We start from the raw sequence: 22,062 nt of genomic DNA, 5'->3' as shown, positions 1-22,062 counted from the left end.
GACTTCGTCCCCGACTTTGTTGACCCGCACTCTAACTCCCCTCCGCCTGCAGACATGCTAACTTTTCTTCGCAATTCATTCTCTCTGCTAGAAGATGCTTTCCACAAGATGAGAACTGAAATGGGAGAATTTACAAAGTCTCTCTCCTCTACCTCCGAAGACATAGAGCAATTTCGAAAGGAAATTACAGATATCAAGGTTGAACTCCGAGAACTCAATAAGTACAGGGAAGAAGTCTCCTCTCTCCGTGCTGAAGTTTCCGAACTGCGACAAGAAATCTCCTATCAACAGCAGCGTCAATTTCTGAAGGACGTAGAGATCACGGGTGTTCCGGAGCAGAGTGGAGAAAACCTAGAACATATTGTTTCGATAATGACAACCAAACTTGGTGTAGAGTTGGACCCACGCGATATCGACGACGTGAGGCGTGTAGGCGTTCGAGGTGGCGGCGCGGGCGACGTGGGCGGCTCGGAGCGGCCGCGTCCGATTATCGTGACGCTGACCAGGCGGGCGCCGCGCGACCGTTTGCTGCGGGCTGCGCGTGTGCGCCGCGGCCTCACTTCCGACTTGCTCGAGGTACCGGGAACTCCACGAAAAGTCTTCGTCAACGAACACTTAACTAAAGCAAACCGAATCCTATTTAGCAAGGCACGTTCGGTGGGTAACGAACTGAAGTTCAAATTTGTTTGGACGTCGAACGGCAACATTTTCATGAGAAGATCTGAAACAAGCTCCGTCTTGAGAGTAACCTCAGAAACGTCTCTAACCAAGCTGCAAAAAGAGCCACCTAATAACAAACTTTCCGGCTTCCCGGACAGGTCTGCCTCAGAGCACTGTTTTTAATATTTGTAATATTTTAAAATTCTTAATTGTGTTCTTTTTATTTTCTCTTACATTGATGCAGATTAACTGTAATTGCCTGATTATATCTTCTTCCCAAAATAATCCGATCTTAAATGTGTGTTTGTCAATATTCACTCTCGACAAGGTAGCACGTTTTTGCCTTTACTTGTGTTTAAATCTAAATTATTCCTTATTATATACGCGAGCTTTAAAAAACAGTAGTCTATGGCGTAAAATCGTTTGTCATATCCATATTCTTAACTATCGGCGACCATTCTCTAAGTGTATTTTCTTATGCAAAAATGTTTTCGTCTTCCACACATTACTTTTAATTCTAGTACATTTTTATGTGTTTAATTACCCAATATATGATATAATGTTTCTGCTGGTTCCTTTTGTATACTACATTTTATACAATAATAATGTAAATATGCCATACTTACCAACACTAACACATTCATTGCCCTCACTTACTCGACAAAAACACCATATATACTGTTTCAGTGACATAGCTAAATTCTTAATACATTATTTCTCAAAGATAAACGCTACCCATTTATGGATAACGTAGACATATCAGAAGAAATTGATAATACCTCAGATATTAAATGTGAGACCATCAAACCAGAAAATTGTTATACCTTTTTTGGACAAAACAACAATTTTAAATTACTCACTTTCAACATTAGAAGTATCAACAAAAACTTTGATACTTTCCTGGTGCTTCTGTATCGTCTAAAGACTGAGTTTGATATAATTGTTTTGACTGAATGTAGATTGGAACCTACCAGCATCGTAGGTCAAATACCCGGCTACTGCTGTTTCTCGACTCTTAACAACATTAACCAGAATGGAGGTGTGGTCATATATGTTAAAGATAGCTATAATCCATCTGTTACGGAACCATCATTTCCCGAAGCATGCTGTCTTTCTGTAGAAATTCCTGATGTTGGTACGATTTTAGGCATTTATCGATCTCCCTCCTTTAATTATACTAACAGCTTCATTTATTCACTAGACGATTTCCTTACTTTGCATAAAAAATCGCCTTGTGTGATATTAGCCGGCGATATTAATATAGACCTATTATCAACAGACAAGCAGAAACATGATCCATCAAAGTACCTCTCTTTAACGGCACAGCACGGTCTTTTGCCGGCCATTTCAAAACCCACTAGAAAGGACGCTTGCTTAGATCATATCTTCATTTCTTGCAATGCTCAAGCTCTAGGCGCAGTCTGTACTACGGATGTGACCGATCACAGCTTGGTAATGCTAGAGTTAGAGTCACAAAAAAAGAAACGAGACAAAAATCGAATGAGAACAATAACTGATTTTGAAGAAGTAGCAAATGAACTTAAAACTACAAACTGGAGTACCGTTTTTGAAAAACTGGATGTTGACGAAGCTGTCGGAGCTTTCTTACGTATCCTAAACGACAGTGTTAGCAAGCACACTAAGCTTAAACGCGTAAGTCGCTCAAAATTTAATTTGGCTCCGTGGGTTACTCCCGGTCTACTTCGTTGTATCCGCCACAGAGACCATCTTAGCTCATTAGCGAAGCAACACCCTAATGATTCTATTCTAAAACTATCATTCAAGCGTTACAGAAACTTTTGTAACAACCTTCTACGCAGAATCAAGTCTCAACACGATACTTGCGAAATAGAAACCAACAAAAGGGATCCAAAAAGTCTATGGCGTTCGATTAAAACCATCTGCCATATTCCACCCAAACGTTCTTCACAAGCTCACGATCTTCTTAAGGTAGATAGTAGTCCTTTGGCGTCTTTAAATATTTGTAATACATTTTTCGCGACAGTTGGACAAAATCTAGCTCAAAATATAATGAACCAAACGGGTGAAACTGAAGAAACTCTCGCTGCCAATCTGTCTTATGAAGGTCCTGCTCATTCATTCTTCCTGTCTCCTACTGACGAGCAAGAAATTTCTAATATTATTTTCAGTCTAAAAAATAACTGTGCCCCTGGTCTTGATAGTTTCACCAACACGCTTCTTAAATCTACTGCACACGTTATTATTGAGCCCCTCACTTATATATTTAACACTAGTCTTTCAACAGGTAAGTTCCCGAAGGCTTGGAAAGTAGCGGTAGTGTCTCCAATACATAAGGATGGTGCAAGTGACGTTCCTAGTAATTACCGCCCAATTTCACTTCTCAGCGTACTGTCTAAACTTTTAGAAAAGATCGTCAACAAACGCCTTGTGGACTTCTTGGAAAAGAATTACCACCTTTCAACAAGACAGTTTGGTTTTAGACGTGGCAAATCCACAGAAGACGCCGTCCGGTTACTCACAGACCTCATCTCCTCTTATTTAGACAACAATAAGAAATGTATTGGAGTATTTTTAGACTTGGCTAAGGCTTTTGACACTGTCTCAGTGCCTATTTTATTAGCGAAATTAGAAGGACTTGGGATCAGAGGAATTCCACTGAAATGGTTTCAAAGTTATCTCTCGGATAGGAAGCAAATGGTCAAAATTGACGCCAATACTAGTGATTCCTTACCAACTGCATTCGGGGTTCCACAAGGCAGCATTTTAGGGCCAACCCTCTTCTTGACGTACATTAATGATATACATAGTTTAAACTTAACCTCTGCAGAGATCATTTGTTACGCGGATGATACGGTGGTCCTTTTTAATGGCAAAAACTGGGCAAATGTATTTGAGTCTGCCGAAGTGGGCATGGCTACAATGTCGAAATGGCTGCAGCATAATCTCCTAACCCTTAATACTAAAAAAACTAAATACCTATGCTTCCATAAAACAGCAGCCTCAGCTCCAAGACTAGCTAACGATATAAAAGTCCATTCCTGTAATTTCTCAATCTCTAACCAGTTTCCGTGTAATTGTGATAAGATGGAAAGAATAAACGAAATAAAATATCTAGGTATAATTATTGATGAACGCTTAACTTTCGAAAATCATATACTAAACTTATGCAAAAGAGTTCGTAAACTAATAGGAATAATGATAAAGCTTAGAAGTGCGGCAAGTTTAAATATCCAAAAACTAGTTTATTTTGCTGTCTGTCAATCCATCATCACTTACTGTATTAGTATCTGGGGGGGAGCGGCCAAATCGATTTTGATCGATTTGGAGCGTGCTCAACGTGGTTTGCTGAAAGTTATGCTTAAGAAGCCTTACAGATACTCTACTTGTGATCTGTATAAAGAGGCAGACGTCTTAAGCGTGCGTCAATTATATATCCTATACACCAGTCTTATCACACATAAATCTACACTGAGCTCAACAGATTATCCCTCTCTCATTGCTAAACGGGTTTACAATATAAAAGTCCCTCTGGTAAATACAAGTTTTGCCCAACGTCTGGGACGCTATGCTCGGGCTAAAATCTATAACACAGTTGCTAACCACTGTGACATCAAATCTAGCACCGTTAGGGCTGCAAAACTCTCAATTATAACATGGTTAAAATCCCTTGACTATGATGCTACGGAATCACTTTTACATCCTTGCATCTAATATCTTCTACCTTCTTTTAAAAATACTCGCGTAACATACTCGTTCATACAAACTCACCCTTACACCCACACATACTTATATTCACATACATAAATTGGAAAAACGTACACCCTCACACACATAAAATTATCCTAACTCTGACCCCCACACAACACTCTCACATACATAAATACATATGCACTTATTTTGATACTGACTTATTATTGTTATGATTACTTCTACTATTACACTCGCATACACTAAACCCGTATACTCACACATCCATATTGCTACTGAACACACACCCTTCGCTCTAATACTTAGATGTAAGTTTAATTTTAAGTTTCCTTTGGCAAACTATGCGCCAATATCACATGTAAGTACCCATTTTTTTACGGTTTCCCAAGATACAGGCTCCGCCTAGTTTGGGAACCTCTGTTCATTTGGATATATTCTTAATATAAGTACTCATCCTATTTTATGTGCCTTATTTGTATTGTTTTCTGGTAATAAAAACATTTTTTCTTTTTCTTTTCTTTTCTTCTTTTCTATTCAATCTCCCTTTATGCCAATATGTCCTAGACCAATCATGCGGGGCCAATCTTTAAATGCCTAAATGGATAAGTGATTCGATTCAATTAATTGAAGGTTCCGTAGCATGATTCTTATTCTTATAAAATCTAATTGTGGGATATAGAAATAACACAGGATATATTTTAAATAACATATACATAACAGCCTCCGTGGTCTAGTGGTTAGAGCGTTAGGCTCACGATCTGGAGGTCCGGGTTCGATTCCCGATGGGGACATTGTCGAAATCACTTTGTGAGACTGTCCTTTGTTTGGTAAGGACTTTTCAGGCTTGAATCACCTGATTGTCCGAAAATGTAAGATGATTCCGTGCTTCGGAGGGCACGTTAAGCCGTTGGTCCCGGCTATTAGCCGTAAAAACACCTCCACCAACCCGCATTGGAGCAGCGTGGTGGAGTATGCTCCATACCCCCTCCGGTTGATTGAGGGGAGGCCCGTGCCCAGCAGTGGGACGTATATAGGCAGTTTAGTAGTAGTAGTATATTTTAAATGTTCTTTCTCCTTTTATTTTACACAGACCTTATATTAAAACAACCCGACCGACATCGCACCAAAGACTCCCCTTTTTTACTTTTTAAAACTGCCTTACGACCATCCTCCTTTATCGACCATCCTCCTTTATCGACCATCCTCCTTTGACACCATAAACAATCAAATTCCCATTCATTATCCTTACATAGCATTCTCACTTTCCTACAGCTCGGCCATTCTGCATTCAGTCTGACTTCAGACTTCCATCCTTAACTGACCTCAGACTTCTAAGCGACAAAAGATAATACTGAAGTAGCATAACAAAAAAAAGTTTTTAATATCTCTAAATACTTTTACATCAATTAATGAAGCTTCCCTAAAAGTAGTCGAAGATACTTGTGTTGGGAAAACAAACAGACTATATACGTCCCACAGCTAGGCACAAGATTCCAATTAAAAAAAGTAGATTATCTTCTTATAAATATATTCATTAATTATTTTGAATGGCTTTAATTAGTACGAACTACTCTGAAGCTGCGTGTGTGTCTTAACCAAAGTAGGGATCACAATGTGTGTTTTTTTATTTATCCCGATCGGGATTCGAACTCGGAGCAACCGGATCGTGAGCATAACTATTAACCACTGGACCACGGAAGCCGTTGCTTATTTTACTGAGGAACCCCAATTAAGAATTGACCACATCACAGATTTTTACAAAGATGGCGAAAGGTGTGTAGCAAGTAACTGTTATATAAATTTTAATTGTCTAAAGTTGTGAAGATGCTATTACAATTATTGTATTGTTTTGAACAATTTTACAGTTACATTATTTGTTCAAGGATAGATTTTGGTGACATAGTTTGTAAGTTCTGTGTTGGAGTAAAAATAATGTACTGAAATTCATAGAAAAATTTAATCAACATATATTTCAACTCCGTAGAGAACGTTCAAACAGACATGTTAAAGCACAGTATAAAGACATGCTATATCAGCCCCCTTCCAGGCGTTTCATTTATGAAAAAAAAGTTTTTAACTTATGTATTTTAATATATTATTATAATAAACTACCGGATTGTCTGAAGTCATTGGAAGGAAGCTGTTTTATGAAAACATTGACAAATTGGTTGTTGGAGAATTGTTTTTATGATTTAAATGATTATTTGTCTTTTAAAACGTAAAATTTTATATTTATTATGATTGGAAGTTTTGTTTTCAAATTGTTAAAATATTTGCATGCCTAGTTAAGGTTGAATACTATGACATACTGTAATACTATACCATCTTTTGTAAATTGTATTCTGGCAAATAAAAATGATTGATTGACTGAAAACCTAGTTCGTGTCTCACTAGGACATCACGGTGGCGCCACCACATAGCTACTTATGTGTCACTCTAGGTGTGGTCGGCACAATATGTATTCCTCTTCCATTCATTTCTGTCAGTCCCTTCTTTATTTCAACGACCTCCGTGGTCGAGTAGTTGAGCGTTGGGCTCACGATCCGGAGGTCCCGGGTTCGTTTAACGCACCTGATGATTATAGAGCCCTACAGCAGCGCGGCATTTCTTGCCACATCGATCGCACACAAAACGTGACTCCTCAGGAGGTGGTAAAGCACGACAAAGACGTTTTTGCTTCAGGTTTTCCAGCCAGTCATCGTTATGTCCTGAAAACCCGACTTCAATATCATGGCAGCATTCAGGCTTCATTTCGGCGTGATTCACCCAGCGATCCGTCTAAATACCAAAGCTGTTCATGTCCCCCTTGCAAGGGTCTTTAAATCGTAAGGATAGACGCCCTACAGGTCTTGATGGAGGTTTGGATCGTACATAATTGATATCACGTGGTTTCCAGGATTTGTACCTGGTTAATAGCAATAGGCTCACCCCTTATTACATGGGAGTAAAAGATAGCTGACGAGGAGTACTATACACCCCTCCTTACTCTTTCGTTTTTTATGGTGATACTATGTTGTGTTCGTGAGTTGTGTGAGGAGCTCGAGACCACAAAAAGAAAAGTTTTCATCTCAAACTCCTCCGTGCTTCGGAAGGCACGTTGAGCCGTTGGTCCCGTTGGACTATGTTGCGTTTGTATGCATGGATTTTAATGCAAAACAGACTAACTCCAAAGTTTAACCATTCAAACTCAAGTGCGAAATAACCTAACATAAAAGATAAGTTTTTTTAAAATTCTTAAACACATTGTTATTCGCGAATAGGTTGAGACAATCGTAATATAGTTATAGGTTACAATAACACAATGTCGTGAACGTGTTACGTGATAATAACACACCTACATTTTTGCAATCGGGTTAAGTGAATGAATAAAGATAAAACTTTGTTCTTGAAATAAATAATCCCTAGTTCGGTTAGGGCATTACAGTTTCTTGTCATTTCTTCTCCTCAGCCATAACACCTTGCTGAATGACGTAGATTGAAAGAATGTTAAATTGACCTTCAACAAGTTTATCCATGACAATTGCGTTGAATAAATTATCTTTAACGGCCTCCGTGGTCTAGTGGTTGAGCATTGGGCTCACGATCCGGAGGTCCCGGATTCCAATCCCGGTGGGACATATCACAAAAATAACTTTGTGATCCCTAGTTTGGATAGGACATTACAGGTTGGTCACCTGATTGTCTGAAAGTAAGATGATCCGTGCTTCGGAAGGCACGTTAAGTCGTTGGTCCCGGTTACTACTTACTGATGTAAGTATGTAGTCGTTATATGAGTTATGTCAGGGGCCTTTGGCGGCTCAATAATAACCCTGACACCAGGGTTGATGAAGTTGGTATTCACCTCATAACCGACACGATAAGAAGAAGAAGAATTATCTTTGCTTCTATGCTGTTCTGAGGCCGAATAAAAAACATAACACATTCAGCTGCTTCAGAGGAACAGAGGGAGGGAAAGGGACGGAGTGCCCTTTCTAACAGGATGGATAATTGTTATCGGCGACTGGCTTATCCCTTGTCACTGATTAGTTGTGGCTCTGCCCACCCCATTAATGATGACGACCGTGAGTTTATGTATGTAAGAATTTTAGAACAGACACAATCCCTCTGTCGGTTTTTACGAATTTTTTTTTATTAATAAAGGAACTGCATTCCTTCACTTCATATTTATAGTTCATCCGCGTCTCAGAAAGCACGATAAGTATCTCAACTTACTACGAAACTGACATCCGGTCACGTTTAAAATTAACTTGTTAAAGTGAACCATATCGTTGAACTTGCAAGGTTAACTTAACAAAAATAACTTTACCTACTTAAAACTCGCCGGTTAAGGTTTTGACCGCCGTTTATAGGATCTATTTAACATAAGCTCACGACTATATCCCAATCGGAGTAGTCAGAGGTGCATCCGTCGCTAGGTGAACTAAGTACCCATGCCTAACTAGTTTGGTTAGGACACGCTGATTACTCGATTGTCTGAAAGTAAGATGATCCGTGCGTCGAAGAGCGCGTTAAACAATCAGTTCCGGCTACTTATTACTTAAGTATTCTGACCTATTGCGGTTCAATGGTAACCCTCAGGGTTGATGATGTTGGTAGCCTAATAACCCAAACGATAGAGGAATACCTGGGTAAGCAGATACTATGGAATTCAATTCTTCCATCCTGATTTATGGAGTCTGAATTCATGTTTGGATCATAGATAATTGACATCACGTGGGTTCTAGGATTTGTGCCTGGTTAATGGCAATTGGCTCGCCCCCTATTACACACTTAAACACAACTGGCGACTGTATATGCTACTCATCTGCCTACCCATTTAAGATACAGGCGTGATGTTGCTTTATTCTGATTTACTTCCTGACACACTTCTCTTGCTACCTCCACGATCACCAAACTTTAAGGGAGAAGCTGTTACTTGTAACTATGCCCACCCTATTAAGAAATACGGGCGTAAATTTATGAATGTATGTAATTCTCTGCGAGAATTAAAAGTATATTGCGACCAGGTTCGGTTAGAGTCGATTGAGGCATGTGTTGTCTTTCTAGCGTTATCCTTTTCGCACAGGGTCCGCTTACCTAACCTGAAGATTTGACAGGTCCGGTTTTTACAGAAGCGACTGCCTGTCTTACCTCCCGACCACGAAGGGAAAACCAGCCCAATACAGCTTAGGTCACATACCTCCGAAAATGAATTTCTCGGGAATGTAGGTTTCCTCACGATGTTTTCCTTCACCGCTGAGCACTTGATAATTATTCGAAAACAAAATGGAAAATCTTGGTTGAGGTCCGTATTGGGATTCGAACCTGCGACCTCACAATGGGATCAAGCGTTCTTCCAAGACTACCACGGCTCACGTAGGGATGTATTGTGACCGAGGTTGTGATCACCCGAAAAACGATTAGGAAAAAGCGTTATATGTACAGTCATGAGCAATATAAAGTACCCACTTAAGGACTCTGTCGCACTAACATATTTGACAGTTAGTGAGACTTACAGTTCAAAAAAAGTTAATGTGACATGGTACCAAAGTGTATACATACTTATTAATGCTCAATCAATCAATCAATCAATAATACTTTATTGCACAATAACAAAACAAAGGACATAAACATACGAATAAAACATAAGCACAATAGGCGGCCTTATTGCTAAACAGCAATTTCTGCCAGGCAACCTTAGGGCCTTAGGGGCTTAATGCTCGTGACCGTGTATGACTAAAAAGATAAATATGCCACCCTCTTTAAACCATAAAGCGTGAAGACATCCTTTTCTCCGGATGCATGACCCCACCATGGAGTTAGAATTAAGAGCAGGTATATAAGAATGAACGCATCTTCTCAACATCAGTATATAGCGAGTGGCTCGACGGTTTGACGTTACGCGAGTGATTGTGCGTGTAGTGAGAATACTGTGAAGTCGTGAGGTTAGCACAAGCAATTGTTTTTACATTTTGAATTAAGAATAAGTATAATTTTTTAAATATTTTTTTGAGTTTGGAACAGTGGTTATTCTGGTGTGATTTTGAATAGGGTTGGAAGCGACAGGGATGTTTTTTTCGTCGTGAGCGTATATTAATTTTAAATTAAAAATAATATATTTTAAGAGGAAGTGTTTTTGATTAAAGAAAAATATTTACTTAGATACGTAACGGATCCTAGTTTTATTAAAAAGTTTGCATAAATAATATGGAATACTTTTTATAAAAGCTTTTAAACATTTTCGAGTTCATACTTTTAAAAAAGTTTTTCATAAAGTTTAAATTTTTCCGAATACGTATTTAGATCTAAAATATTTGGAATTCATAACCTACACAGTAAAATGCAATATAAAAACATAGAAACAGACGTCTATACGTGCCTACAGAAAGCTCGGGGAGGTGTGGGTAATTAGTTCATCTTGCGATGAACGTACGGTCACGAGCATTAATATGTATACACTTTGGTACCATGTCACATTAACTTTTTTGACAAATTGAACTGTAAGTCTCACTAAATGTCAAATATGTTAATGCGACAGAGTCCTAAAGTGGGTACATTATATTGCTCATGACTGTACCTCTGACTACCCCAATTCGGACATAGTCGTGAGGTTACACGTCCTATTACAGATCTTTCAAAAGTACTGCAGCTTCTCACAACCTGTATAGCCAAGGAAAAGTAGCTGCAATAAAAACCTCGGCACAGGGCCGTAGACGTTCTCGAAAAAATAATATAAAATATCGTCATCATCAATTTAAGAGCCACGCTCTTGTCGGTAAAGCATTTCCAGGCTACTGTTTTAGGGAAAAATAGGGCAGTTGTTTCCCTCTTGCCTTCCGCCCCGCAGTACTCTGTCTGACGCAAGTGGGATGGCGCCCAGAGTAGTCTATTACAAAGCCATACTAGGACTCCTGTCCTGTGTTTTTATTTAATTTATAAAATATTGCAAATAAAATAAAAAAGTATTAATACAATCATCTCTACCTACCCCTTCCTCACAGGCGTGAAGTAACACTCTGTTACTACTAGAACTAATATATTTCAATTTGCAACAGCTTTTCTCGTAAACCCATCTCAATTTAATTTTATGAATGTAACTGAGCCATCCAATTAATTTAAATTAACTTACAAGTACTCTGAACTGGTGATCTTTACGATATTACTTACCGCATTTGTCTTGCCAAGAGTTCAATTAGGCTATTTATCTGCATACATTCATAAACTCAAAGTTTGTAATCACATTTGAGGCGCAGAGATACAAGTACTTAAACCGGAGAAAAAAGCATAATTTAAAAAAATATATATCCTTGAGTCTCTTTCTTATTTACTCTCTCTCTCTCTCCCTCTCTCTCTCTCTCTGTGAGATTCTCTTTTTGAGTTACGGTTTATTGTACATGTTAATTAAAAACAATTTCTTACAAAAATATTATTATTATTTGTATGTTGTTTCCATGTCTCAAAGCTATATAAACATATTTTGAATTTATAGTTTATGGCTTCTAATCTGCCCAAAGAGTTTCCTTACCACGGCTATCTCCTAAACATCACTATAGATGCGGAAGAATTTCACAGGAATATAGGTTTATATTTCTTGTTTCCTAATTTCTAGAGCGTGATTTTTCCGTGGTCGGGTTTTAGTTTTTAAACTTATATTTTTATGTAAAATCTCGTTGTTCTGTGTTCATAGACACATGTAGTAATAAAGTCTATATAAATATACTAGCCCCGGCTTCGCTCGGGTGCAATGCTGAGGAAAAAATGAAATTATTTACGATATCACATTAAAAACCTCAAAAATAACAGTATTTCTCCACTACTTAATGGATGTTATTATACATACTTATAAACCATCCTCTTGAATCACTTTATCTATTAAAGAAAACCGCATCGAAATCCGTTGCATAATTTTAAAGATTTAAGCGTACATAGGGATATAAGGTCAGGAAAAGCGACTTTGTTTTATACTATGTAACACAAAAAAAAACATAAATAGCCTATACTATACGTCCCACTGCTGGGCACAGGCCTCCCCTCAATCAACCGGAGGGGGTATGGAGCATACTCCACCACGCTGCTCCAATGCGGGTTGGTGGAGGTGTTTTTACGGCTAATAGCCGGGACCAACGGCTTAACGTGCCCTCCGAAGCACGGAATCATCTTACTTTTTCGGACAATCAGGTGATTCAAGCCTGAAAAGTCCTTACCAAACAAAGGACAGTCTCACAAAGTGATTTCGACAATGTCCCCATCGGGAATCGAACCCGGACCTCCAGATCGTGAGCCTAACGCTCTAACCACTAGACCACGGAGGCTGTTTTATACTATGTAGTGATATTATATACATCCCTCCGCTGGGCACAGACTTCTCCTCAAACAACCGGAGGATTTTTGTTTTCGGTTTTATTAATATAACATAAACTCCCGACTATATCGCAACTGGGGTAGGCAGAGGAAAATATAGAAGAATCATATCAATCTCAGGACTTCCCATCAAACGGCTGCAAATGGGGTAGTCACACACACCACCCACACACACCACCACCGCATCACCATCGCAGCATCGCTCTTTAACGACCTCCGTGGTCCAGTGGTTGAGCTTGGGCTCACGATCCGGAGGTCCCGGGTTTGATTCCCGGTGGGACATATCACAAAAATTACTCTATGCTCACTAGAAGAAGATCGCTCTGCCCACCCATTTAGGGATGCCAGCGTGAGGTTGTGTCTGTGTGTATATAAAAAAAATCCATGAAACAATGCATACCAGTGACCTAGTATTCCAGTTATGAGTACCTACATCACTAGAAACAGTGGTATTTTGTGGGATGATTTCACAATAACAGCAAGTGAACGTACAAGTGGATGGGAGTTAGTGCTTTGTGCAGCTTGCTTGCTCATTGGATATCCGGTGTGTTGTGAATGAATATAACATTAAATTAAAATTTTTAAAAACCCCCGTACAAAAAAAATACTCACTAAAGGTTAAAAATGCTAAACCCCATAAACAGCAAAAATAACTTATCCCACATATGCTTGCAAGACAAACTGAGCGTGTAACATTCCTGTCACACTTAACAAACGACCTGATGACCTTGAAGACCTGAACCGATTTCCACCAAATAGCTAAGAACACTCTCGACTGATATACCTTTCAAACAAAAAAACCGCATTAAAATCGGATCATCCGTTTGGGAGCTACGATGCCACAGACAGACACCACATTTACACAGACACGTCAAATTTATAACACCCCGTCCTTTTTGCGTCGGGGGTTAAAAATATAACATAACATGAGCCCACGACTATATCCCAATTGGAGTAGTCAGAGGTACGATAAGCTGCAAAAGCCCAATCAGTTTCCTCCAAAGTAATAAATTAACTGGTTGCACTTACGACCTCCTGATTACATGTCGTTTCTGTAATAGACCAAAAACACTTACAAAAATAAAACTACACTAAAACTATACTTTTTTTATAATTATGGCAACTAATTGTACATAATTTCACCACTGTTTACAAATAATTCGCTGGACTCAGTGACTGCACTTTTGCTCCTTGATTGTACATCCATCGCAAGATGAACTAAGTGCCCGCACCTTACCGAGCTTTTTGTTAGACGGACACATCTAAATATACATATAAAAGGAGAAACTGACTGACTGACATATCAACGCACAGCCTAAACGGTTAAACGTAGGCACTTGAAATTTGGAAGGGACGTAGCTTAGATACCGTAGAGGTGTACTAAGAAAAACTTTCCCGGAATTCCCACGGGAACGGGAATTAGCGGGAAAATCCTTTTGTATGAAAAATCTAAACCGCTTAAGTTAGACGCTTGAAATTTGGCATGCAGGTACCTTAGTTAACTTGAAGCTTACTTGCAACAGGATATTGCAAAATTCCCACGGAAGCGGAAGTTAGTGGGAAAAAACATTTGTTTGAAAAAATCGAAACCGCGTAAGATAGATGTTTTCAATCTAGCATGCATGCATACCTTAGTATTTAAATATAAAGTTTAGTTATGGCTGTATTGGGAGTTAGCGGGAAAAAACAATTGTATGAAAAAATCTAAACTGCATAAGTTAGATGCTTGAAATTTGATATGCACTCCCACACACACAAAGATCTCTCTTTTATAACACGCCACGCGGACGAAGTCGCGGGCAAAAGCCAGTATTTCATACTTCTTGGAGCGTGATTTTCATGTCTGAGCAGTCATGGTACCAATTCAACAAAATTATCGAGTAAATAAGGAAACCCGCAAGTAAAAGCTAGTAATATGTACATATTTATAATATGCAAATAAAAAATATGCGACGGAAAATGTCACTTGATATTAACTCAAAATCATGGTCTGAATCATCCCCCTCAGTATTCGTTACGATGTCCCTTTGTACGAAACGCATAACCCTCCTTTTTGACTCGCCGCAGTCAGGTAACAAATTAAAGCCGCAGCATAATGCTAGGATTATATATAAGTACGTTTAAGTAAGTATAACTTGTAACCTTCTGAATGTTATAAGCGAGTTATCGCGCGCACGATTTTGGCATATCAAGTTAGATTAAACTTAAACTTTGATGTTCAACTTAGAGCAAAATAAACATGATGATTATGTATGTTATTTCGATGCTTTGCGATTTTGTAAAGAACGTACATAAGTTCACTCCTATCTCCCACTAGGTTGAGCAGAGATTACGGACTATTTGCTTCGATCCTGACACACTTCTCTTGCTTCATCCACATTCATCAATCGTTTCATACACGCACGCCGGTTCAGAGTAGATCGTGCTGAACTTTTTCTAAGGACATCTCCAATTTGCTCAATGTACGTCCTTCTAGGTCTCCCTCTGCCAGCCCTACCATCAACCTTCGCTTTATATACCGCTTTCGTAATCCTATTATCCTTCATCCGCTCTACGTGTCCAACTTAACATTCCCTTCTCAATCTTTTAAATCCCTTACACTTAGGGATTTATTAGCAGAGAAGCCCCTAATTAGGGTAGATTGTATTGAAGTATTTTTTTTAATATCCCCAATAATACGACTAACGACAGTGACTAAGGTAAAGAAGGGAATGTTAAGTTGATTTGGACGCATAGAGCAGATGAAGGGTAATAGGATTACGGAAGCTGTATATAAGGCGAAGGTTGGTGGTAGAGCTGGTAGAGGAAGACCTAGAAGGACGTACATTGACCAAATTGGAGATGTCCTTAGAAAAAGTTCAGCACGATCTACTCGCGTATGTGTATAAAACGATCGATGAATGTGGAAGAAGCAAGAGAAGTGTGTCAGGATCGAAGTAAATGGAATTCCATAGTCTCTGCTTACCCCGGTGGGAAATAGGCGTGAGTTTATGTATGTATGTACCCCAGTAACATCCCTCAATGCTCCTCTTTTGTAACCGGGTGAGGGTCCTCGCTTGTCAGGGAGGCCAATAAGTCACACCAAGAAAAGTAAGCAGAAAAAACAAAAGTCGTAAGGTTGCCTGGAAGAGATTGCTACTTAGCAAGAAATCCGCTTATTGTTCTCTTTCTGATTCTCTTTTGTTTTGTATTTTTCTTTTTCGTGTGTGTGCAATAAAGTATTTATGTTATTAAATGATTGTGTTCTTTATTTTCAGATACATTAGCAATACAATGCATTCGTCAGTAAGAAAGGTAAGAGTTACATTAATATTTTTATTTAGTGTGTTGAAAATGATTTCGACAATGTCCCCATCGGGAATCGAGCCCGGACCTCCAGATAGTGAGCCTAACGCTCTAAACACTTTAATGTAAGCCGGCTATTATCCGTAAAAAATATTTGATAAAATCCCTCCGGTTGGGGAGGCCTGTGCCTAGCAGTGGTACATAAGTATATAGGCTGTTTATAATTTTATGATTTGATGTTAAAAAGCGGTTAAGACGCCTCCTTATCACAAAGTCTAATTAGCAAAACGTCTAACAGAATGAAACGTCTTATGAGCGGTAAAATTTCAAGAAACTATAAGATGCATATTTTGAAGATTTGTCATGCATATTTTAATAGATAGTTAATTATTAATAAGGGTTAGGAGGCAAGTCGCCCACTTAATATCTGGCGTGTGGGCGAGTTAACACTTTTTATATATTTTTGTTGTCTAGTCACCTGAATGGTTTTATGAGACTGCAACAGTTTACTCGTAACGAAGAATGCTGGGGTAATTTGGTTTTTAGGTACAAATTATACCGAAAAGTAAAAACCCCTTCTTAAAACTCGCATAGATTTTATGAATGAGCAAGCTAAGTTATAACTTAATCTTAACCTTATAACTTCATAGACAATGGAACAACAAAATTCCCTATTATTATCCATGCGATTAAGCACTTACTTTGGTGCGTTAGGCATTGTTTACATTAAACGATAACTTAGTGTACTTATAAGTGCTTTTATTTTCTTGTCTCAGCAATTTGGAAAAACTTAGTTTGTCTCACCAATGAACAATCCAGTATTAAAACACATAATAACATGTTCTTACCGCGTTTTTAACAGGGAATATGAGATCAAATATGAATCCAGTATTGTCTCCACTTCACAAACACTTAAAATCATCGCAAATGCGATTAATTTAGGTTTTATTTAGATTTTCTTTTTTTGAGTTTTTTCTTTAATACTCGATGCGAGGTACTTGCTTCGTCCACGCGGGAATCGTAAGAAGTGTATTTTTTTAATTATGACGGTAATTTTGACCAAATTTAAAGGGAATGGGCGGGAATTTTAAATGCATGGGAAATATTTAAATAACGAACAAAAACGAATACTAACCACCATGTTTATCAACATAACATAGCATCACGCCAGAATAAGCTAACGTAATAGTATACACACCAACTCCTCGCCAGCTATGTCCCAGTCCCATGCAATAGAGGGCGAGCTGATTTCCATTAACCGGGCACAAATCTTGGAAACTACGTGATATCAATTATCTATGATCCAAACGTTGAATTCAAACTCTTAAAGACAATTCAGTGGGTAAAGTCCGAGCTGGGGTACGAACTTGTAGCACTAGGATATAAGTCACGCGTTCTCCGCAGCAAAATTAGACTTATCGTGTATCAGAATATGAATTCAGAACTAAATAAGCAAGTAAATAAAAAAACAAGGAAACAAAACAAAATGTTAACATTAAAGTACGTACTACAAACCTACATCTTCTTCTATCGTGTGGGTTGTGAGGTGGATTACCAACCCCATCAACCATAGTGTCAGGGTTATAATTGAGCCGCCATAGGCCCCTAACATAACTCATGTAACGACTACGAACTACCTTCATAATAATGCTGTACCGTCGGTGAAAAGTAATACAAGTCCAAAATTCAAGTTTTGAGAAAATCGAGTTTAAAGTTAAAAATATTCTAGCTCGCGACTTATAAGGAATAATGGAACAGAAGTTAGATGTGTCGATAGGTGATGATGGAAGGTTTCTTTTCTAATATTTAGTTATATTTAGAACCTAAACAGAAATGGTAGAGGATCAAAATAAATTACATGTATCAGTTGACACCAACTTTTACATTGTGTAAATTGATACAAGTCTACTTATACCTTTTTACACACATAACTATAAAAAAGTCATCGTTGATATATCATATTTCAATTATTAATTTTACAGTCTTATTCTACAAAAAACAAAATGTCTTGGAAGAAAGTTTATTTCATAATGTTGTAGAAAGGCAAAATTCTATTTATTTTCTTTAAAAAGTAAATAAACGTAACTTATATCAATTGACACAAACGATAAACTATAACGAATTTGTGTCAAGTGGTTTAACATGACTTATTTTGTCGGTTTTATTGTGTAAAATGATACATGTTTTTACGAATTTCTAATAATAAATACATATAAAGATGGTACACGTATATATAGTGTAAGGTGGCGATAATAAGATATTTTTGTTATGATTTTACTCTCAAAACTCATAAATAACCGGTCAAAACCACCACTGCTGCCCACTACAAACACATTTTGTCAACTACACTATGCCCCGAAATCAAAACCACTTTTGGTTCATTTTTGCAGTCAAAATCTTACAAATTCAATTATGATAATATTTACACCCCTAACAAATGAAGGTAAGAGGAATCATATTAAGACTGGTCATTAGGAATGTTTCGGGCTAGCCTGGAAGTATGGCCTGGAGATAAAGGTGATGTACCTACGTACTTTTAAACCAAAATCACACAAACCGGTAAGTGTTACTTCTTTCTTGCTGAAACTATTTAAAAGATCACAACTCATTCCACACTCACAATCCTCTAAAGTAAAGTAAAATTCGATATTTCGAATTATCAAAATTCCCGGTCTAATGGTAGCCCGCAACATTGACAGAACGATAAACGGAGTCGAATCAATGTTGACGATGAGAATAGGTAGTGAAAATGAAGATCATTGGTTCACCTCCAAACCTATAGGTTACACAGGGCTATCCTCAGACCATGACCATGACCACCATGGACCATGGTCTGATATGGTTAAGCTAAATGAGCTCGTTTCCGCAAAACTCTACACGTAAGCACACGTGGGGGACTTTCCGCGTATCCTCGCGTATGGACCACTATTGTGAAGTGGGCAAACTTCCCACTATATCATCATCATCCTCCTGCCCTTATCTCACTCTAGGTGGGGTCGGCACAACATGTATGGGCAAATGTCCCATCTTCTTCTTCTTCTATCGTGTGGATTGTGAGGTGAATTACCAACCCCATCAACCCTGGTGTCAGGGTTATAGCTGAGCCGCCATAGGCCCCTGACTTGACTCAATGAATACTCGAATGTTCCATATGTAATGTTATTTTAATGGGCTCAGTTTTCCGCATAAACACAAGTGGTCCATTATGCGTGCTTTTATTGACTATGTAAGCCAACTAACTCCTTTCAGAAGCTCAAATACGTCCTGGGATTTTTACAAACTTTGTGACCTGGTTTAATTAAAGGGTTGTGCCCGTGGTGTTGCCAATTATTTATTCTAATCTAATCTATCCTACAAGATCCCACTGCTGGGCAAAGGCCTCCCCTTCCTCTTTCCATTTTTCACAGTCCTGTGCGTAATTCTCTCTTATGTAATCAAAATACAGAAAACAAATATTACTGGTGGTGCTCAAGAGTTCAGAGCAGAAGGGAATAACCCCTTTGTAAATTGAGGAAGCTCGACAAATTTACACCATTCAACATGTTTGAGAAACTGGTAATCTTCTCTTGAGAAGATGTGGCAGATCCCGATGCTGCCGATGCCGAGTTGTTATCTACGGCTGTGTAGGTTCAAAAATACCACTACCGGCGCTTGCATAAAAGATCTAACCAGCGTGTATTGAATGGCTTGCATATTAATTGGAGCTCGATAATATTTGGAGCCATTATTTCACGTCTACAACCTCCTTAGCAATGAAGGCAGCGTTCAATCTGCCACCGCTTAACCTGCATGTAATCAAGAAAACTATGTAAAACAGCTATTCTTCGAGCTATGGAAGGAGACTAACGACAGTTATGACAAATCTCAAATACCTCTTGACTAACCCTGCCATGGTGATAACGACGCCATGATCAGGACCCACAACTTATTGAGGTACTGTAATTAAGTACTACAAGGTGGTTATAGCAGAAAGAGAAAAAACACGGTTTGGTCTGAAGTACTAACTTAACCTATACCCATTCGCAATGCGGATCAGATATGGTTTGCTGTGGCTCTAGACAAAATGTCTTCCCATAGACAGGTTTATGCGGAGGTCACCCTAGGATACACACTGGTGGCGCATGGAATCGAACTTGTATGTATCATTATACACGACCCGTTATTGATATCCAAGATCGTATTTTCTGAAATATTTTGATATATATTAATTTATATTACTTTTCACGAAATAATAAATTTGGTGTTTGATGTTACAACTAAAATTATATAATTAAACACGGACTGTGAGAATTCAAGGATTGCGTGTTTTTTAATATATGTTGAGTTGCATTTACTTACACCAAAATATTTAGTGAAAATCTTCATTTCACTTTAATGCAAGTTAAGATGAATTATGTTACACGTGTTATAACAGCATGAATCCTTCACAAACAGTACTTATATCACTAAACACAAAAATTATCTCCGTATTTATAATAGCTACAGTTACGAGAATTAGACAGAAAGAAAGAGAATTTTTTGAACATGAAGTGTGTGCTAATAACTCAAAAGTGATACAACTCGAGTTGTATTACTTTTCACCGACGGTACAGTGTTGTAAGAACAAAAACTAACAATAAAATATGCAAATCCAATGTAAATAGTCCTTAACGCTTGTAAATTAATTGATACATTACCACGACATAGATAGATAAAACAATGCATTCTCACACTGTTGGCTATTGTCTTCTAAAAGGTTTTAGCAAAAAAATCCTTAATTTATTGGCTGCCTATTGGGTTTGCTTGTCATTTGATTGTGATGAAGTGTGGGGAGTAAAAAATATTGGTTATGGTGAAAAATTACTAATTACTAATTTCTACTTTAATTAACTTATATCTACTTTAATGATTAAAATTACATTAATAATACCATAGTTTCTATTGTCAACTGTCGGGCGTCAACTCGGCCCAATAGTACATTCAATAGTATCATTTTCCAGTAGACAACTCGTCCTAATAACAGTTTTCGCCTTAAATTCCTCGCCATATTTTTTTCTATGTAAGAATGAGACGAATTTGAACTTCTTATGAACAAAATATTACTTATTGATATACGGGACGAGTTGACTACTGACTCGATAGTATAACTTATCATTTCTAAAATCATGAAAATAATGCAATTAAATGTACTATTATCAATGATCATAATTTCATATTATTTTTCATTAGATTTGATGATTTTCATGTCATCTTATTTTTCATTTTTCTAACATTTCAGCTTCTGCAACTAACATTGAATTTTAAAAAAGATAAATTGTAGATGTATTTCTGCAACACATACTCCACATACTCGTAAGCCACAAAATAATGAGGCAAAGACCACAAATGCATTACTATGCAAATAAGCGCGTAAAAAAAAAAATGCACCTTAAGTCTAGGTTCAAGCTCAACTTGTCTTAAATTATATACCGGGTGAAAACCCACACTTCAACTAACACAACAAACATTTCTAAACACAGACTACTTCCGACAAAAAAAAGTATTTTTTTTACATAATATAAACACTAGTAGAATAGAATTGGTTTTAAAGTGTATGTATATAAACACGTCACCGTCTACTGACTTCTGTAATGATAAAATTATCTGTTTTCTATCAACAAAAAACTTACAAAAGACGTGTTTATAGCATTGAGAAATGTCACATATTCTATGTATTTTTTTTTACTTACTGTCATAAGGGTACGCGCTGACCAATGCAGCGGCGAGGCGATACCTTTCTAAGTCCAATTCAATAAGAGACATTTCCAAGTCAATAAGGACCAATTACTAATTAGGGGATTCTCTGCTAAGAAATCCCTAAACGTAAAAGATTTGGAAGATTGAGAAGGGAATGTTCAGTTGGTTTGGACACGTAGACCTACTGAATGATAATAGGATTACGAAAGCGGTATATAAAGCGAAGCGAAGGTAGGGCTGGCAGAGGAAGACCTAGAAGGATGTACAGTCATGAGCAATATAATGTACCCACTTTAGGACTCTGTCGCACTAACATATTTGACATTTAGTGAGACTTACAGTTCAATTTGTCAAAAACTTAATGTGACGTGG

At 37.9% G+C, this 22,062-nt stretch overlaps 1 protein-coding gene across 1 annotated transcript in view; it reads left to right on the top strand.

Annotated features, from left to right (window-relative positions):
- The first annotated feature begins 10,204 nt into the window (after positions 1-10,204).
- The window catches only part of LOC126378197 (pro-resilin), a 50,135-nt gene continuing 38,277 nt past the window's right edge, over positions 10,205-22,062 (top strand). The window contains exons 1-2 of the mRNA XM_050026417.1: positions 10,205-10,274; positions 15,948-15,984. Coding sequence (XP_049882374.1) covers positions 15,964-15,984 — 21 coding nt within the window. The 5' untranslated portion in view covers positions 10,205-10,274; positions 15,948-15,963. The remainder of the gene's footprint in view (positions 10,275-15,947; positions 15,985-22,062) is intronic.

The sequence above is a fragment of the Pectinophora gossypiella genome, chromosome 25 (genome assembly GCF_024362695.1).
Source record: "Pectinophora gossypiella chromosome 25, ilPecGoss1.1, whole genome shotgun sequence".
Classification (NCBI taxonomy): domain Eukaryota; kingdom Metazoa; phylum Arthropoda; class Insecta; order Lepidoptera; family Gelechiidae; genus Pectinophora; species Pectinophora gossypiella.
The sequence above is the reverse complement of the archived record's forward strand: the minus strand, read 5'-3'. Positions and strand labels throughout refer to the sequence as shown.